The sequence below is a fragment of the Lichenostomus cassidix genome, chromosome 9, assembly GCF_008360975.1.
Source record: "Lichenostomus cassidix isolate B80296 chromosome 9, HeHo_3.0, whole genome shotgun sequence".
Classification (NCBI taxonomy): domain Eukaryota; kingdom Metazoa; phylum Chordata; class Aves; order Passeriformes; family Meliphagidae; genus Lichenostomus; species Lichenostomus cassidix.
In genome coordinates, this window is record NC_139490.1 from 2,675,647 (window position 1) to 2,690,531 (window position 14,885).

The window sequence follows — 14,885 nt, forward strand, 5'->3', positions numbered from 1 at the left end:
CAAAACTGCAGCTTCTGACTCAGGCCTTGATTGATTGATTTATGTATTGAAAATCAAGGAGACATTGAGAAATCTTCCAAAATCGTACTTAGTACTCCAGAGATATCGAGGCCAGATTTTATATATGGCTGTTACTCCTGTGTTACTGAGAGAGCCTTATTTTTTCCTTATTACTTTTCCCAATCCATAACCACAGCAAATTTTTTTTTCATATATCTGATATGATTGCTCGAGGAAAATGTAAATTATCCAGCAATAAACATGGCAGGAACTAAATATTTTCCTCTCTCACCTATTTAACTGCCTCAAGGAACTTGTCTTGCCCAGCCTGGGTTGGGGACAGGCTGGTTCAGCTCCAGGACACATTTGGAGTTGGACTTTAAAGGTTTTAGAATCCCTCAGTGGGTGGCAAGGCTTGTGGTAGGAGCAGGTCAGGAATTAAGCAAGGGTTAACCAAGCACATCCACAGCAAATCCTGACCCTTCAACACTGAAAATTCCTAATTTCTGCAAAATAAGTTGTTTTGATTATCCTCTTTGGCTTCTACCTGCTAGAATTCTACTTCCCCTGTCTGAACCCTGCTTGAACTTGTAATAATGAGAGCATAAAAATTCCTTGCTTGGTCTCTGTCATCTCATATCACCTCGTGTTAAAGCAACCTTCTTTTTCTGAGAATATTTCAATGAAAGGAGTAATAGAAACGGGAGACCCTTAGAACAGGAAGAAATCTGTGTATTAATGTCCTTTGGGCATAAAAGGAGAGGGGAGATGCAAAACAATATTTCAGCCAAGAGAATTTGTGCAAGATCAGCTATTATGTAATGTTTGCATGCAGAATTTTGAAGGGTTTTCAGTCAGAATTGTACAGTATTGTATAAGGAACATAATGGAAACGCTGTGTGTTTACATTTGCAATGTTTCAGGGACTGACAGACGGCACATGACAAGGCAGTGCCACTTGTTGACAACATCCTAGCCTCGCTTCTATATTGGGATCCAGAGATGATTCTTCTCTTTTTGCTAAGAATACGTTCGTGAATTTCTTTTAATTAAATTATGTAAATTGCTGTTGTGAGTTACCGAATGTGGCACAGAGATGCATTGCTGTCTGCTGGCAGCTCCTGAGTGTTTCTGCATCATCCCTCACCCCCCAGGACCAGCAGAGCAGCTCTGCTCTCCTGCCAGGACCTCTTGAACTCTGCTGACCTGCAGGTTGAGCTCAGCCCACCTGCAGAATCCACATTTTTCCATGGTTTTCCCAGCCAGGTGAAAGGGGTATGTGGAAGAGCTCAGTTCTCCTGGCTCAGCGCAAAGAGCTTGTCAGAATCTTTGAAACCTCCCTAAAATCCACCCGTAATTGGGAACGCTGTGATTTTAAAATCACACAGTAGGCTTCATAAATTATTCATTTTACCTACTGATTTCGCGTCTCTTGATTTAATTGAAAAACATCTGTTGAGTTGAGAGGGGATAAAAGTTGAGCCATAATACAGTCACAGACTCAAATGAGGAAGGAATAAATTATTTCAGAAGGAATCATCTGTGCACCGTGACAGTTTACATATTTTTAAGGCTTATGTGTTTTTTAAGAGGAGCATTCACACTGAGTCTTAGAGAAAGATTTTAAATTACTAATTAACATCTTAAAAGTGTATCTCGTTTCTGAAATGAGACTTTCCCTCAGTCAAGCTGCAGAATGTGATTCCAGGGCTGCAAAATCACTTTATAAAATCAATTCCTTTTGAAATCCAAAGCACAGAGGCTTCATCTGTTGCTGGGCTTTGTGAAAACAGTGCTATCAGTCTTCTAAAAATTTGAGTCTTCTGTGTTCAACTGACCTTAAAGTTTCAAACAATTATACTTTTTCTAGGCAGTGAGATCTCATAAATCCATCGCATACAAGGCCAGGCACAAATCAGTTCTGTTTTCTGCAGGCAGATCCTGCAGTCTCTGGGCTGTCAGCAGTGACACTCCAGAAATAAAACACAAGGCTCTCACGTGAGCTGGAAACCACAATCCCCTCTTGGCAGTGGCAAAGCACTTCATATCCTCGGGGGATTAGTTGCATAAAATAGAATCCCATAAATAATAGATAATATAATCCAAATATAACATCCCAGAACGTCCCACGGCTTGTACAGAATATCTGAAGCCTCCAGAATTCTCAGTGCAGAATTCCCTCCTTTAGCACTGCTTTTCCTGCTCTCTCCAGCACCAGGAGTTCAGATCCTGGTGGCACCAAGGGGGTACTGAAAACAGAGGTTTTAGCACTCAGTGTCTTCACAGCGTGGCTGCATCTGCATTTTGGGACAGAGAAACTCCAGATCACAAAGTCCTGGCCCTTGCTGTGTCCCTGGGCTTTGTCCTACAAAACAGGGTGGTGATCCCAAAGCCAGAGCACAGGGAATGTTCTGGGCTTTCCACCCTCAGCACCCCATGGGCAGTTTTATCCAACAATAATTCAGTTTTATCCAACACAAATTCCTTTTTATCCAACAATAGTTCAGTTTTATCCAACACCTGAACATCTCAGTGACAAACAGGAACATAAAAATTTGAACTCAGGTACCACATTAACATCCAGCAAACAATCATTGCATAAAAGTCTTATATAAAAGCATTTAGAAAAGAATTGTTACCTGTCATTTCCACGACTTTGGGGAAAAAGTATTTCCAGAATCGACAGTGCTGAGCTCGTAGTTTTGACAGTACCTGGGAAGGGTTGGTGCTCAGTGTCAGATATTTTTGGTCAGTGCTAGTGAACACTGGCCATCTTATTCCATTGGTCAGGGTCCCATTTGGAGCTCTAAATGAGAAAAGAAACACTTCATTCAGAATGAGAAATCACCTCAGCACACCAATAAAATATGATTTGGTTTTATTTAAATATTTTATTTGTTTAAATAACTTATTTTATTTAACAGTTATTCAGCTTAAGTGTGTTAGTCAGGAATGACTGCTGTACCCTTTTGTAAGTAACAGGGGAAAAAGGCAGACAAATTTCATTTACCCTCATCTGAAGAAAAAAAACATTCCCCTTTTCAGATATTCTGGGTTCATCAAAGGGAAAAACTTAATAAAAGGTCATATTCAAACCACTTTTTGAACCTGGAGATTCTCACAGAAGCTGCACATGATTAGGCATGACTCAGGAGCAAACCAACCAGGCACTGTGAGAGGCTGAGTGGTTTGTGTTTCAGTTTGAAAGCTTTTGATCCCTTTAGATGGACAACCAGATTGGAATAAATTGGACAAACATGCAAGTCAAAGTACAAATAATGTCCAAACTGGGGTGAGATCTGTGTTGGGAGAGAGAACAATTATTCCTCATTCAGGAGGATCTGTCATCCCTGAGGCATGCTGAGTCCTGGCAGTGGAGGGACCAATGGGAATAATCTGAAATCTTCTGGAGACTGGGAAGAGGTACAGAGTGCTCGACCCTTTGTAAAGCCAGCTCTGCATGTGAAAGGATCCCAGCTGTTGGTATTAAAAGAGTTGTGATAAATATTTATGATACAACAGGATTCATGAGGTTCTAAGGACAGGCATCCAGCTTTTCACCTCCGAAAATGACAGGAACTGCATGAGGGGGAAAAAAAATGGTTTAGATGTGTAGAAGAGCAACAAAATAGGCAGCACTGCACTAGGGAAAAGATGAGACAGAATACGATTTTCGGAAAAAGAAGTAGAACTGTGCTTCAAACAGCCACAAATCACCATCAGCTCGGGAGAGGCTAAGAATAGAAATTAAACATTTTATTTCAGTGCAAGCACAAGGAGCCATTTTCTTTCCTGGAAGCTGATATCAAGGAATCTGGGCTTTAGGGCAGAACAACCGTAATTGATGATTCTTGGTGGGATAAATTAACTATGAGCTGAGTTAATTTGGTTTTCTCTGTTTTATTTTTCACCAGGATCTTCCTGCAAGGCAGAAGGCAAAGAGGACTCCAAGGTGTGTGGAGCCCATTTGGGTTCTGCTTCCCAAGGGAGGGAACAAGGCAGGAGGGGTGGGTGGGAGCTGTCAGAGCACAAAGTGCTGAAGCAATATCGATATCTCTCAGTTAATTCCCAAATAATCCAGTTTCCAGCCCATGTTTTTGTATTCTGGGGTCTTTGGTGTTGGCTGCTTCAAGAACCACTGCTGGAACAAGAGCTTCAGCCATCATTTCCTGAGCTGCTCCCTTCTTTACGGATTTTTCTTGACTAATTCAGCACTGATTAACCCCTGGCACCTTTTCTAAGTGCACATTTATTTGTGGCTCCTGAGAATGATGACTTAAGCAGAGCTGACTTGCACTTCAGTTCAAGATCAGGACGCTAATGGTGCTGTCAGTATTCATTTAACAGCTTTTATGCTATGAAATAAATCATGACATCCCACGTTGTAATTTACAGGTGTGTGGGGGGATTACACAATGCCTCGATGGCTACAGATGCATTTTACTAAAAAATGATTGAAAGAACTGTCAGGTGAACACAGCACTTTGAAGCCCATGAACCTGCTGATTATGACAATCCCTCTGCATTTCTAGGAAGTTTGCTGCTCAGAGAAATGCCCAGTAATTTCCTTCTTAGCTTCATTACTGAAAATTTCCCAAGTTAAAAAGCAGCTCCCGGTTGGAGCGAAAGGGAGATCACAGGTGTATAATTTGGAACAGGTTATGATTATAACCTCCTTGTTCCCTCACAATTACTGCTCATTCCTCCTTGCTAATAACTTCATGATGAGAATTGCAGTGCCCAGAATAGGCTGTAAAATTCCCTGTTCTTTGCACCAAATCCAAAGTCGAATAATATTCATGTAGAGCAGTGAGAGTATGGTGGAATATCTCCAGTGAGCAGACAGGAATCCAATACCCTCCACAAACTTGTCTTTGCCCATTTATGTTTGGATGGACAATCTTTCTGATCGATTACAGAAACTCATTTGTACTGAAAATAAAAGTTCAGTTTGCATGGAAACCTCCATTCTGTCATCTTTCTCAATGCCTCAAACCTCTGCTCTTTCAGATTCTGGTGCTGTCTAATCACCTCTGTTTCAGTAATTCTAGTTTTGCAACTTCCCTGCTGGCACTGGGGCCTGAATACTGTCCTGAAATGGTTTGGGCTGTGCTTCTTCAGGCCTCTATTTTGTGATTTTATCTTGCCAAGTCACCTTTCTTGCCCCTCTATCCATATCTACAGGCTTCAGTCAGGGAAGACCTTAATTTTGTTGGGAGAAAATCATTAAATGGTATGGCTAGGAGGGGATCTTGGGAGGTCATCCAGTGCAACCCCCTGCAATGAGCAGGGACAGCTTCAGCTAGAGCAGGAATATGAGAATCTCAGGAAGAATCTGGTTCATTTTCTACCCCTTTCTCAAGACAATGAAGAAATACAATAATTTGAACTGCTCCCAGAAAACAAATGCAAGAGAAAAAAACAAAACAAAAGAAACTCAAACCACCTGTGTTTAAACTTTGGCGTAAACAGAATTTGTCTCATTCCTTCAGCTATGTTATTTCTTCACATATGCCCTGAAATTACAGGCTGGATTCTCTCTGCTCTGGTGCTGCTACAGCAGCTCATTTACAGTAATTTATTTTGTTCAGATATGTCTATAAGTGGAAGTTTCTTTGTCATGCTTGTTGTTACTTAGCTTAGGTTCTTCCCCCTTTGGGTTTTCACATCCACAATTGGCAATAACATTTAGTTTTCAAGATTAATTTGTAGTAAGAGTGCTAGATTTGATGCAGGAGTGAAGAGGGTTTTACAGGAGCTTATTCACCCATCATTTCTCCGTATTTAATATTCCTCTTCAGTAACTTTAGGAAGAGAAAGTTAATTTCATTCAAATGGAAAATGCAACATGAACGGAGTTCTGTTAATCATAATAAACATGCATCCATTACCATTCTCATTAATATGATCAATACAGCCTGAGATACAATACCAGCTCACTGCATCTTTATTCATATTCACCCAGCGTTACTTTTACAAATGGTTTATCATACAGACACACAAAAAATTGTAATTCATCATCTGACTGCTGTTGGTAAACATCCATGATATAAAATGCCTGGGAAATATTCCCTTTATTTTTGTGAGTGAGCTCTGAATAGCAGAGTGAAAACTCACAGAGTGAATTCCATCATTTACCATTGAGGTTGTTCTTTTGTACTGGTAAGTTGTATTTTGAAGAAGGCCAGAATGGAAAATTTTCCCTGCTAACTCTCCTGAAAACATTTTTAGGCTGCTTTAGGATTTACCTTTGTAAAACAGCTGTGCCACACTCCAGCTTAGGTTGTCCCAAGCTTTCACCATATTTCTATTTAGCTGCTCTCTTTGTGACTTAGGTTAACAAGTTGTTCAGTTCTCAGAGAAGAAAAACAATCCCACATCTCAGTACCCACTAAAATTAATGAAAATTAATGATAATTCTGCTGCACCCTCTGCTCCCACTGAGGAAGAATTGAAATCCAAGGGAGTTCTCCCTCCCAGGTGTGACTGCATTGGCTTCACCCTGATTGGAGCCACTCATTTTCAATTTGGCCCCTTTTCTTTTAAAAGCTGATTTAAAGGCAGGAGAGAGGGAATGTGAGGGTTTTGATTGGCTTTTGTGATTCCTGGTGGCTGTTGGGCAGCACTGGCAATCAGCTGGTTTCTGTGGGATGGCATTTTATGGATGGCATTTTATGGAGAGTTACCATGGGCACAAGACAACTGGGATGGGGAATGGCCTTGGAGGGAATGCAAAGCAAAAATCATCCCATTTTTTGTGGAATTCCTACAGTTGTAGCACAAACCCTCTGAGAATTACAGAACACTCAGCCCAGCATCAACTCAGAAGCACAGTGTGAAGGTTTCACCCCAAGGGTAGCTCTGGGAGGGAGGGGTGGCTCTGCACATTTCTGATGGTTGGGTGATCTTAAACCAAACAGATGAACTTTTTTTCCCTTCCCACATTCTGGAAGGAAACATGTTGTTGTTTTCCCTCTTTCCCACTTGGGCAGGGGCACGGGAAGTGTTTGTGGCATTAGTCAGGCCAGCCCAGCCACATGTCTCACATCATTTCCAAAGGCCAGGATGTGGGATATTTATACCTTTGCTCATTTTCCCATTGCAGCACGCTGACTGCCAGGTTAATCTCAATTTTGGGTGCTGGGGGGATGATGGGACAGTGACAGCAGAGGGTTGGGTAAAGCTTTGCTTGGTTGGTACCACTGGGAGCTCAACAGACACTTTCCAGCCCAGTCCCATTAAAAAGAAAAGCAGATTTTACTGTTAACTACTGGTTGAGTCTTCTCAAACCCTCCAACAATTTGGCTCCAAGCCAGTTTTTCATTCCAGGCTGTTGGTTTCAGATGACTCACTGCTAAGTAGGCACCAGAGAGGTGCACGAGGCTGGAAACCCAAAGTCCTTAACCTGAGGAGAAGCCCAAGCTCTTGGAAAAAAGAAAATGAACCTGCTCTGGAAACTTGCCTTAGAAAAGCTAGCAAGGGAAAGGATGAAGAAATATCTGTAACATCAATAAGAAAACCATGGTAGCTGTAAAACATCCCCTGAAGCTCTAATTACTGTATGAGATTTTCATTCAGAGACTGAAGCCTCCATAAATCAGGAATTCTCTGCGTGAAGGTGTAGATTGAATTGGATGCAATATCAGCAGCAGTTGGGTCAATATATCTATGATTCAGTATAATGAACTTATTTTTAGATTTTTTAAAAATTCAGACATTTATTCAGGACGTTTTCCCAAGTCTGCTACTCTTCTACCACCTACTGAAGTGACTGGATGGGTTTCCCTGGATAAAATCCTTACATTATGCCAAAATCTTTTAGACTAAATTGTGCACTCTGAGGCTTTTTGCTATTAGAAAATGCAAAAGCAAAGATGTCAAGGACACTTTTCTGCCCATTACCCAAAGTTTATGAGTTAGCCCATTTGGAATAACCAGCCAGGGGAAGTTATATTCCTTTTCATATCCCTGCTGCTACCAGTTGGTGCTTTTTTATACATCATTCTGCATAAAAAAGTTAAATTTTTAATTTTAATTTGAGGAGCCCTTCAGAGCTTGCCTTAATATCAGCTAATCATGGAGCAGCCTGTCTATTGAACTGATGGATTCTCAGTGCAAATGCACTGCCACACTTAATATTTTATTGGAAAATATTCTCTTAAGGCCTTTATCCTCTTTGAATGACGGGACAGAGAGTATGACGGGACAGCTGAAATAATAATAATACTAATAATGCTATTGATATTGATATTGTTATTGTTATTATTTATAATAGCCAAGCTTTAAAAACTATCCTACTGAAAGGTAACAGCTCAGGCAGGGGGATTGGCAGTATGTGGAATGGGGATTGGAAAGCATCCATGATTATCTGTTTCATACACTTCCTTGGAGTTTCACTGTTCCCAAAGCATCAGTATCTGTGGCACTATGAAGAACTGGGGAATTTGGGGGGAAAAAAAATCCTATTTAAAAGCATTTTATTTATTAGGATTTAATTGTGAGAAAATAGCTCCCAGTTTCTGAAAATATAAGCAATGATATAATTTTTCCTCATATAATTTTTCCTTAATAAGGTGCAAAAATCCTGATTTTCATTCCCACAGCAATGAATGAAAGATGAGCACCACAAGTCTGAGGGATGTGCAGACTCGAATCCTTCAAACTCCCTTTTTAATCAGCAGGTTCTGGGCAGTTCATTATCCCCTGCAGAGCTCAGTTCTCACTCCCAAATCACACACACATAATCCAGTGACTGCAGAGTGTCCCCGAGCCAGAGAGAAAGGAAACTTCTTTACAAGTCCTAGCCTGGGTAAATATTATTCCTCCTGCTGATCCCTGAAGAAGGCAGCAGGATCCAGCTGGCAAAGCCTTTCCCTGACAGAAACTGGAGAAGAACCTTTGCAGCCAGGCTTCCTTACACCTTCCCAGGCTAAATAAAGCTCAGGATATTCCTCCCAGATTCCAGCCTGGTGACAGCAGCTGCATGCCCAAATGCCTTAAACTATAAATTATCGTGGTATGTGCTATTATGACCAATATCAGTTTCAGGAAATGAAGCAACAAGCTCTCACCCCTTTTTATTGGTGTTGTTTGTGTTATTTTCTGCTGTTTGTTATTATGTTTTTTGTCTTCTGTTGTGTTCCAAAGAGCCTCGTGGAGCTGCCATGGAGTTGAAATGATTCTTGCTTGTTGCATGTCATGAATTCCTGTTATACACAGGGTAGGTACTTGTGGCTAGCACAGGTCTTTCCCATGAGAATTTTTTCCTGTGTTTTATAAACAAAGATAAAGTTTGGATGTTATTAAAAACAGTGTCTCAAGATTTGGACAGTTCAGGCCTGGCCAATCAGGCCTAGGGGGAGGTTTCTGACTGACCAATCTGGGTGACCTCTGAAAAGTCTATATAAGCTGGAATCAAATAATAAAAGCTCTCTTTTTTATGTTACACTGAGAATCCGGGGTTTTTTCTCTGCTAGCAGCTCAACAGCAACAGGTATTGACCATAAATAATGGAGTATTTGAGACATTTCCACCCAGGAGGTTCTGCCTTAGCTCTTTGCTGTGTGTTTAGGAGCTGGGTGCTCCCAGCCCCTGGCTGCTGCTTTGGTGCCAGGAGAAATAACGAGCTGGAGGCAGAGCTAACGAACCTTCTAGCCCTGACTGCATTTCTGACACCTTGAAAGTCCCAAACCAGCCAACCCCTGACACCCTGGGCCCTGCAGAACACCCTGGGCCTGCTCTGAACATGGATCTCCTTCACTCTGCAATGCTCCAGCCAGGCTTTTGGCTGCTCCAGGGACCCCAAACTGCACACAGAGAATGTGATGAGATGGGATTTTATCACACAGGGTCTGGAACTGTCCCACAGTGCTGTGTAAGAGCCACAGTGGTTGTTTCCCACCTCCTCCAGGACTCAGTTCTGGTGTGAATATTCACGTTTCGTATTTACATCACTTTTGGATGACGTGAGAGGCAACACAAAGCTTTACTGTAAAGGAACACTTTTGCCTTCCTTTTTCCAATGCTCCTGTAAAGGACTTTGTAAGATCTTTCTGCCCTTTTTTGTGGTATCAATTTCAGCTTTCAAGGGCCACTTTTCCAAAGCTGTTATTTCCTAACACTCTTGGCTGCAGCGAGAAATCAAATGGAACCATAGTTTTTAGTCTTAACCTGTAGAGGTTGAAGAGGGAGATTTGGAAATGGAAGAAGGTCCTGAACCCCACAGAGACCTTGAAAGAGGAAGAACTTTCCACAACAGGCAAGTAAAAGAATAAGTAGATAGGAAGGCACAGGTCACTTGCCCTTTTAGTCATCCTCTGAGGCTGTTTTATCTCCTCTACTATGTCTTTTCCTCCCCATGACCTGGAAAAAACCCAAACTTACAGAATATCTTAACCAGAATTACTCCCTGGAACAAACCAGGGCGTCATTGGGAACAAAATAGAGGGCATGAAGGGAGAGAAAAATGTTTTTATAGCTGTAAAACTATTAATACTGCGTTTTAAATTCCCAGTGACTTTGGTAAAATTTGTCAGCCCAGCTGGTTGTGCAAAAGAGTAAATACTGTGCTCATGGATATTATTGCTGCTTCCATCCCTTTTCTTCTCCGTCATTAATAAAGTTCATCCCAGGCACTCAGAAATTGTTGGATAAATGTGTTCAAGGCTTTCCTTATCTCTAGAGACGAAATTTTCAATAGAGACTGTGTAGTTGAAACTACAGCAGGATATGATAGTTGAGATTTGTTTTCAATGGAAATTGCCCTAATCATGATTTATTTTCAGGACAGATGCTCCACATAGCCCTGCCCCAATCCAAACCCTCTGGATTCGTCGTGTCCTGATGGATTTCATCACAGTGGCATTTTTCTTTATATTTCCTACTACTTTTTTATTTCTGTGAGTGGGAGGAAGTGCATGAGTCACAAACTTTCACGACCATGCAATCTAGGCCAAATTGAGCAGCCCTAAAAATGAAACCACTGGGTAGCTTTCAGGAGGGGCAGTGTGTGTTATTGCTTCATCAGAGAAAGAGCCACTGCAGCTTCATGCTGGGAAATGTAAACAAGAAGATAGAGTGCTCTCAAACCCTCAAAACCACAATCATTGTTATTATCATCATCATCATTATCATCAATAATAATAACAAAAAGAACAACAAGAACAATAATAACAATAATAAGAATAATAAGAACAATAATAATATTTCCTTATGGTATAAACTCATCATAGGTTTGACATCTACAAGTGGAAGTCACATGTGATTTCCTTTGATAAACAAATTCAAATTATGTCCAAGTCTTGAAACATCTTCTGAATCTGATTTGAGCTGCAGCAAGAGGGAGATCTGCAAATACCAACAAATGGATTGGGAGCCATGGAAGGGGTGCTTTTGAGAAGAAACAATATGAAAAGAGGAGGAACCTGCTTAAAGTTCTTCTCTTTCAAAATTGAGAGGGGTTTTGTGGCAATTATGGTATTCAGATTACTTTATAACCAGGAAAAAGCAACTGTTAAACCGCTGAGCATTTCCAGTTGTACAGAAAATTCACTTGGAGGTTGCACTGTGAATTCAATGCATGAGAGGCAGATATTTAAAAGTTCATTAAAATGAAAAACTTGGTTAGAATTAAAAAATCACAGTGTTTGAACTGCTGTTCCAGTAGGAAAAGGATCTCCCAGGTGTAAATTTGAGGTAATGGTCTTTAGGGTTTGTATTTTATGAAATTAAGAAATTCTCTTATGTTCCTGCAAGGAAAATCAGAGGACACAGATGGTGGCCAGAGGTGTCTGGGAAAGCAGAGAATGACAGATTTTAATTTTATATTCTTATAGAATTGTGCAACATCACCAATTTTAAGCCCAAAATTCCCAATTTCTACCAGCACAGCTTCAGATTTTTGGGGACAGAATCTCCCAAATCCCATGACTGAATTTCTAACTACATTTCCCCACCACTGCCTTCCCTTGCAGCTGATTGAAAAGAGAATTAAACACCATATTGAGCTCCCTTCAAAAATGTGGTATTAGGTAACCTCTGCTGCTCCTCATTTCCTCTCCTCTCCCCTTTGCCACTTCCCTGAAACAGCCAATCTCTGGCGTTGGGGAGTAAATTAAAATGTGCACTGAAAGGTTTCCATTCTTCCTGCCAAACTTCTCAGCATCGCTTCAGATTAGTGTTCCAGAACCACCTGGAAAAATGGGGTTTGCAGACCTTTGAAACTTCAATTTCTGCCTTCTGATGATGGAACAAGGACTAAGCTGCAGAAAAGCAGCACGGAAGAGGAGTGAACCTTAAAAGGGGGATTAAATGTGGGTGAATATTAATTGGAATTTCACAGTGCCTTTTGAAACCATGTGTTTGTAGGCATTGTTTTTACACATAAATCTGACTTAGACACAACTCATAAATATTCCATGTCTGCCTTTCCTTCATTTCCCCATTCCCAGTTGTGTTCACTGCCTTCCAAACTGTTTGCAAGTCTTTCTGACGTTTTCTTCCTTCATATTTCATTCTCTTTTTGTTCTTTCTCTCTTCTCTCAGCATCTCTTGGTCACCTGGCCTCTTGCCCCAGTTACATTTCCCTCTCTGGCTTTTCCATTCCCCTTACTCATGTGCTTCCCATCAAACACCAAAGGATTGACGAAAATCAAAAAAATTATTTCCACCCAAGCTTATTACTCCCACTTCCCAATTTTAGGTGGCAATCACACCATACTTTAATTTCAATGCTTGAAGCATTTGTTTCTCCTCATTCCCCTCTTTACCATGGAATGTGTCCATGGAGACACTAGGGACAGCAGGGAAATAAATGTGTCCAGTCCAGGCTGCTCAACCTGCCTCAGCTAGGAGGAAAGGTAGAGTCATTTCCAAGATTTGGATCCACAGAATCACAGAATCAATTCACTTGGAAGACCTCCAGGACTTCTGAGTCCAACTGCTGTCCCAGCCCTGCCAAGGTCACCAGTGTCCCGTGTCCCCAACTGCCACATCCATGTGGATTTTCCATCCCTCAAGGGATGGGGACTCCACCATGGCCCTGGGCAGTTTTACCAAGGCAGGACAAGCTTTCCATGAGAAATTTGTCCTAATATCCAACCTGAGCCTCCCTTGGTGCAACTTGAGGTCATTTCTGCTTGTCCCATCCCTGTTCCCTGGAGCACAGCCTGAGCCTGGCTGTCCCCTCCTGTCAGCAGCTGTGCAGAGCCACAAGGTCCCCCTGATCCCCTTTTCTCCATGCTGAGCTCCTTTCCAGCTCCCTCAGCTGCTCCTGGTTCTCCAGACCTTTCCCACCTCCATTTCTTTCTCCAGACTCTCTGCAGCCCCTCAGATCTCCTCTCTTGCAGAGCTCAGGAGTTCACCTTGCTCAGCCTGTGAATCACCACTGATGGCTTTGATCCCACAGCCTTTGACAATTGAATTCCAGCTCACCCTGCTCCACAAAGCATTGCCTGTGTTCTCTTCCAGGCAAACCTCTGCATTTTAGCTTTAGGTTTTCGTTTTATTCTCACTCAACGACTCCTACAATATTTGGACATTTCCGTAATAGATGTTCTCATCTCCTGTTTGAAAATAAAGGTTTGACTCATCTGTTGGAGGGAGAAAAATCTGCGTGGACAGAATTGCATTCTGTGTGGAAAGCAATGAGATCTCTTCTTGTAATTTGCAATATTCGCAATAGTATTAAACCAATCTCATCAATTTGTATCCAGGCTTATTTTCAAAACACATCTGAATCAAATACTCGTGTTTTCAGTTTTGAAATTCAGTGACAGCTTGTCAGCTTGCAAGCCAGAGAGAGAGAGGGAGATGCCTGCCAAGGTGAGTCTCTGGTTGCTGATATTTTCCATGATCCATTTTTTGCTGAGAGTTTGCTGAAAAGGTGTTTCCATTACTCTTTCTGAATATAACAATGGACACAGACCCTGGTAAAGATGATAAGTCACTGTTAAGAACCTGAAGGTGGAGAAATAGGAGTAAAGTTTCTTAAAAATTGACCTTTTTTCTCCTTTTTTTTTTTGGGTTAATGACTACAATTTCCACCATTTTTTAATGGTTAAGAAATTACTCACAAGAAAGGGAGTGAATGTGAGAATCAATGTGCTCTTTTGTGGTCAAAATGAAAACTTTGATTTTCCCTAACATGGGAAGCAAAGACTTCCCATATCCAATTTTGTATTGTACGGAACCTCTCTTGTGCTTCGTTCATACTCCTGTTTTTATCCAGAAATCTTTTCTTTTGGATTCTTGACCAGATCAGGAAAAACCACCAACTAAGACGAAAAATGAAATTTTTTAGATGAGCATGGGATGAGCTCTGAGCTCTGATGTGTTTGAAGACCCTGGGAGGAGCAGAGTGGCTCCAACCCAAAAAACTTTCCTCTCTCCCTGCAAACACGAGTGAATCTCTGGCAGAAATACAACCCACAGTAAATTTCTTCCCTTGAAATGGCTTGGTGGGACATAAAACTTCCAACTTCCTGAAGTAGGAGGGAATTAAAAGTGCTTGGAGTTTTTTATTTTTATTTTTTCCCAGTCTATTCAGCCCTCCCCACAGGCAGAGTATATAGGTCCCCAGTTCAAGTGCTGCCTGGACTCTATACGAGGCTGTTGGTTTTGTTCTCACTGCTCTGAAACGACTCTCTATAAACAGGTTGTGATAAGTTGGTAACGAAAACGCTGAAATTTATTCTGTGTCTGCCGGTGGAACATCAGGGAAAGGCAATAATAACCAGACAAAGTGCTCCACAGCTTTAGTGGGACAATCAAAGCCTCACAAATTCCCCTAAAACATAGGAGGAAATATTTCAAAGGCTTCACTTTATAGGAAAAGCTGCAAAGATTTGTTTCAGCAGTTGTAAAACTGGCAGGGAGACAAGTTTTGC

General features: G+C 41.3%; 1 protein-coding gene across 3 annotated transcripts in view; it reads right to left on the reverse strand.

Moving 5' to 3' along the window:
* Nucleotides 1-14,885, reverse strand: part of BCHE (butyrylcholinesterase) — a 38,916-nt gene that overhangs the window by 8,663 nt on the left and 15,368 nt on the right. For all 3 annotated transcript variants that reach the window (XR_014853981.1, XM_085068960.1, XM_085068962.1), the window contains exon 3: nucleotides 2,640-2,806. Coding sequence is in view for 2 of the 3 variants with exons in the window: in XM_085068960.1 (XP_084925086.1) it covers nucleotides 2,640-2,806 (167 nt within the window). In the remaining variant the exon portion in view is untranslated. The remainder of the gene's footprint in view (nucleotides 1-2,639; nucleotides 2,807-14,885) is intronic.